Genomic DNA, 5152 nt, shown 5'->3' with positions numbered 1-5152 from the left:
TATAATGCCTCAATTAATTCACAGACATGCCAGTGAATGGCAGCTTAATTGTAAGTTCAATTCCCAAAATGGGGAGGTGCAATGTGCTGGGTGAGGGGTGTGTATGTATCAATGAGTTCTTCATTCCAATTTCCCCCACATTCATTCTCTTCAGCATTCTCTGTCTGTACATTTATTGTATCCTATTGCATTTCATTCTCCCTGGGTTATTATAATCTCAACTCTCACACTACATGCTTCCTTATTCTCTTGCTCTCACTGTTTATGTCACCGTCTTTCAACCATTTGCTCACTTCGATTTCTCAAAAAAGTCATTATTTCTTCCACCTTCAACAACGACAAATTACACTTTTTCTAACTTCAGATCAAACCAAAGTTAGTTCCATTGTTTGAAAGCCATCAAACTTCTTTTATTTCTTTTTTTCACTTCTACTACTTTGATCTTTTTATTCCCCCTTTCCTCTAATTTACAACCCTCTTTCCTAGATCCCTTTGAGATTCAGATAACACTGGGCTGTGAGTTGGACCCTGGGGGAGCCATAGGAAGCTTCTATCGATTTGCTGATCAAGGATCAGAGCTCTTTCACTCCCAAAACAATTCATTGTTGCCATCTCCAAAGGGTGGAACAAGAGCTCAGGATGTGTACAGGGTATTCAATGAGAACCATGTCACCAAGTATATAGTACAGAGGATTCTCAGTGACACCTGCCCACGCTTACTCTTGAGTATTCTTGATGCAGGGAAGGCAGATCTCCAGAGACAAGGTCAGTCCCATATCTTTCCTCCAAGAATTTTCTAAAATTACACCTTCCCACCTTCCCTTTTAATTGAGGATAAGAGGGAGAAGGGTAATGAGTGAATTCCCAGCATGTGATAGATGTGTTCTTCTAAGCTGGTGGTCGGCAAACTGCAGCTCACGAGCCACATGCAGCTCTTTGGCCCCTTGAGTGTGGCTCTTCCTAAGCCTTAGGAGTACCCTAATTAAGTTAATAACAATGTACCTACCTATATAGTTTAAGTTTAAAATATTTGGCTCTCAAAAGAAATTTCAATCGTTGTACTGTTGATATTTGGCTCTGTTGACTAATGAGTTTGCCGACCACTGGTCTAAGCTGATGTGAAGATATGAACCCTGAGTCTGTGCTAGAGTCCTTATCTGAGTATCTCTCCTGTTCTCTGCAGTAAAACCAGAGGCCTGGCTGTCCACTGGCCCCAATCCTGGTCCTGGCCGTCAGATGCTGGTTTGCCATGTCTCTGGCTTCCATCCAAAGCCAATTTGGGTAAAGTGGATGCGAGGTGAACAGGTACAACAGGGCACTCAACAAAGTGGTATCTTGCCCAATGCTGATGGCACATGGTACCTTCAGGTTTTCTTGGAGGTGGAAGCCACTGAGACATCTGGCCTGTATTGCCGGGTGAGACATAGCAGCCTAGGAGGCCAGGACATCCTCCTCTACTTGGGTAAGAAACACTGGGGCCCACACTGGGAATGGGAGTAGATGGTCCACAGCAGAGCAGGAGAGCCAAGTAAAACATTTGGGATTTATGGACTCCAGACTCAAAAGAATGAAAATAATTAATTCAATAAAGAGAAGAACTGAAAATGAGAGACCTGAGAAGTAGGAAGATGTTGAGGGTTAGATGAAAGATTCAACTCTGAAGAGGGAAGAGAGAGGAAACAAAAACAAAGATTGGTGAGGCGAACACTCAAATAAAAAAGGCAGACCAGGGAAATGCAATAAACAGGGGGTGGGTTTGAAACGACAGCTTGTGTTCACCCAAATCCACAGAACATCATCAAGGCTCCGTGAGCTTGATCATCTTGGCAGTGATGGTGCCCCTGGTGCTTCTGACAGCTCTTGCATTTTGGCTTAGGAAGCGCTGGTGAGTTTTTTCTGCCCATCTTTCCTGTTCTTTCATCCACTCCCTACTTGTCTCTCTCCTCTTAGTCCTTCTTTCCTCAGTCCCTTCCCTTCTACTCTTCAATTCTCACCTCCACCTCATGCAGAGTAACTTCCATCTCTATTCTTATCAGGTCACACTGTGAGCTGCCTGCCATTCTTCTTCCTTTGGAATGAGATCCAGCAGCCCTGGGATTCCAGACATATTTAAACGCAGCATGGCGATAATGTCTGCTCAGCTCTCCATGTACAACTTTGGTTGTTCATGTGTTATTTGTGTGTTTAATGGTTCGTTATTAATATGAGCTAAAGGTAATTTTGCAGGACTTGCTTTCTGACCTGGTTCTGAGATAAAAGTTGATTTTTAACTCTGGATAAAATCAGATCCTAGCAACCGCTACATATTGAAAAATTGATGAATCTCAGGCCATTTCAGATGTCACCTCTTTATGGGGGCTTTCCCTGATTCACAAGTGGAAGCAGCGTCTGAACTCCCACCACGCTTTTCAGTGGACTTTGCTGAATTTACTTCTCACTTTTTATCATTATTGCAGTCATGTAGGCCCTTTTTCATCTTCTAATTTTTAAGCTTGAGAGCAAAGTCTATGTCTTTTTAAAATTTGTATCATTTTCAAAGTATATAACTGTATGTAATATGCTTTCAATAAAAACTGTGTTAAGTTTGCTTAGCATTTACCACTAAGATCAGGTACCTAAAGTTCTAGAGCAAAAAAGGAGGCAGCAAGGAAGTAATGAGTGACAATATTATATATCTTGCTACTTAACACAAATGCATTTTTCCACCAATATGTGAAAAAGAATATACTATTTATAAGTACATTCAGGCTCAAAGTGTATGAAAAGAAAATTTGAGGTTGTATTCACAAAATTACATAAGAAATTCAGCACTTCCATTGGTCTGGATCACTCCACTGGTCCAACCATCAAGGAATGAATCTTAAGTTTACAATAGTACAGTAAATGCAGTAATGGCAATTTTCTTGTTATTTTTTTGTTATTCCTTAAACAAAAGAAAATCTTGACAAACCAGTCGCAATCTCGGACATACCCCCAAGGCTACAAATTCTGCCATTTTTTGAATTCCTTCGAGTAAAAGCCAACCATTGAAAAGAAAAAGCCTGTCTTGTTGCCAGTTATCCCACAGGTAGCAATAGCACCTTCTAAAAGGTAGATTTGGCTTGCCATCAGTGTAAGAAACTTTTTAAACAACATAAAGAATCTAGAGCAACAATAATTTTGGCATCCATCCTCACTATAGTAACCTAAAAGGAAAAAAAGATATTTTTAAAAACATAACTGCTCACAAAAAAAAACACGACAAGTAACAGACTCAGTCATGATCAAAACCAGTAAATTTACATGTCTTTATCACAAATTCTTTAAGGGTAAAATAATAACTTAAGACTGATAAAGTAAATAACCACAAAATAGATCCTTTTGCTAAAATATACATGCCACCTATTTCTTTTACTGCAATGAAAATACATTTAAAATTTTTAAAAATGTAAGTTATATTCCCACTGAAGTTATTCTCATTTACTTACTGTACAGTTTTCTATAGAATAACAATTATAGAATGTAATTTTAGAAAACAATGTTGAAACCCATTAAAAAAATCAATCCCTTGTGAACTAAGGGTTAAATAGACTGGAATGGACCTAAGGTTAGTATTTTTTCTAGACTGCGATAAAACTCCTATGTATAAAATTAGCCCTTTGGCGCTGGCAGTTAAAGTTGTTTGTAATTTGTACCTTTTTTTCTTCTTCTTCAAATCTCAGGCTCTATCTCTCCCAAATCCAGGGGATATGCTTGGTTGCCATACAATTCATTTGCCTACAAATTCACATTCTCCTTACAACCAGACAGTACAAGTTCCATTTACAAGACTATGTAAATAATAAAGTTATCCCATTCCTATTTAAATTACTTTAGGTTAAGGATATATGAAACTCTACAGAAAAATGTGAAATAGACAAACATGCACAACAGAGCAAAAAGAAAAACTTTACCAAGTAGCATTCTAGCTGTAAAAAATGCTCATAACTTGTAGGGACGGAGACACAAGAAAGTTAAGTGTGAAGCAAAGAAAAGAACACGAATTTAACAGGCATGTGTGTTTTTTAACCTTGTCTTTAAATTCTTCTTCCTGCCTTTTACACTAACTCACCTGACTTCAGTTTTACCTTTCCTATACTGCTGACAGAGCAGTTCTCTGTGGTGAAATGGTCAAGTCAAAGGCAAAGAATCAAAGTTCTCAGTAAACCAAATGAACATTTAGATCCTGAATAACTGGGCTGTTACTGTATTAGAAGCCACATGTACTAATTACAGGTAAATTAGTTTCGAACAAAAAAGGTACCAAAATTGATCGGACTCACCACCTAACCTGACAGACTTATGTTTGAATTTATCTGACTTCCCAAAATACATCTCCATTTTAACTTTAACAGGGCATGCTTTTCATTAGATATAAAGTTGATATTTTAAAGTTGCATGAGTATAAAAAGTCCTTTCAGAAGATGTATTGCTACCACTAGGTTTTCCTTGATGGGATATGTCTGGATAAACTGACATAGTAACCCTATAAACTGTATACCTTTACAAGTATTTAAATTTTTTTCTCCCTTTAATATGTATAAGAACATTAAGTCTTTGCATCATAAGGTAGTTTATTTAGACCTCAGAAGGATGCTTGTTACCAACACAGTTTGCTGGAACTCACTTTTTAAAAGAGCTGCTCCTTAATTTTACTACCACATTCCCAGACATGAAATACTGCTGACATGTGACATTGGCAATAACTGTATTAGGATGAGCCTAAATCCAAAACTGGATGGATTTTCAAAGGTTCCTGTTGCTTATGCCCCAAAGCTGTCCTTTGCCTGTACTCCCCACTGTGTGGAATGTTGGACGGACAACTAGTGAAACGTGTAGGTACCATCTCAGTGCCAACTACGTAAAGAAAATGTCAGTCGCAAGATTCTGTGACTACAGATTGCTATTCAATAGATTACACTCCTGGCAAACTACTAACCCGGACCAAGTCCACAAGATAACAACATCACAAAAGCAAAGGAGGAAATCCATGCACCGTCATTTAGGATCTCTGGGACTAAAATACAGTGATGATGAAAGGTAGGATGATACCTGTGGTTAAGGCAGATCATGTGACTGTCAGACTGTGGCCAGAGCCCTTGAGGGTAAGATCTGGCGTGGGAAGGAGTGGCTT

General features: G+C 38.7%; 1 protein-coding gene across 1 annotated transcript; it reads left to right on the top strand.

Annotated features, from left to right (window-relative positions):
• Nucleotides 1–25: 25 nt before the first annotated feature.
• LOC102432847 (T-cell surface glycoprotein CD1a-like) lies at nucleotides 26–1885 on the top strand (the record flags this gene model as incomplete). Its single annotated transcript, XM_023749404.1, has 4 exons — nucleotides 26–50; nucleotides 487–765; nucleotides 1184–1462; nucleotides 1792–1885. Coding segments are annotated over 4 exons (677 nt in total), but the record flags the coding sequence as incomplete, so codon positions are not given.
• Nucleotides 1886–5152: the final 3267 nt, after the last annotated feature.

This window comes from Myotis lucifugus, unplaced genomic scaffold (assembly GCF_000147115.1).
Source record: "Myotis lucifugus unplaced genomic scaffold, Myoluc2.0 scaffold_8065, whole genome shotgun sequence".
In the NCBI taxonomy this organism is placed as follows: domain Eukaryota; kingdom Metazoa; phylum Chordata; class Mammalia; order Chiroptera; family Vespertilionidae; genus Myotis; species Myotis lucifugus.
Note: the sequence above shows the minus strand (reverse complement) of the source record. Positions and strands in the feature narration are given on the sequence as shown.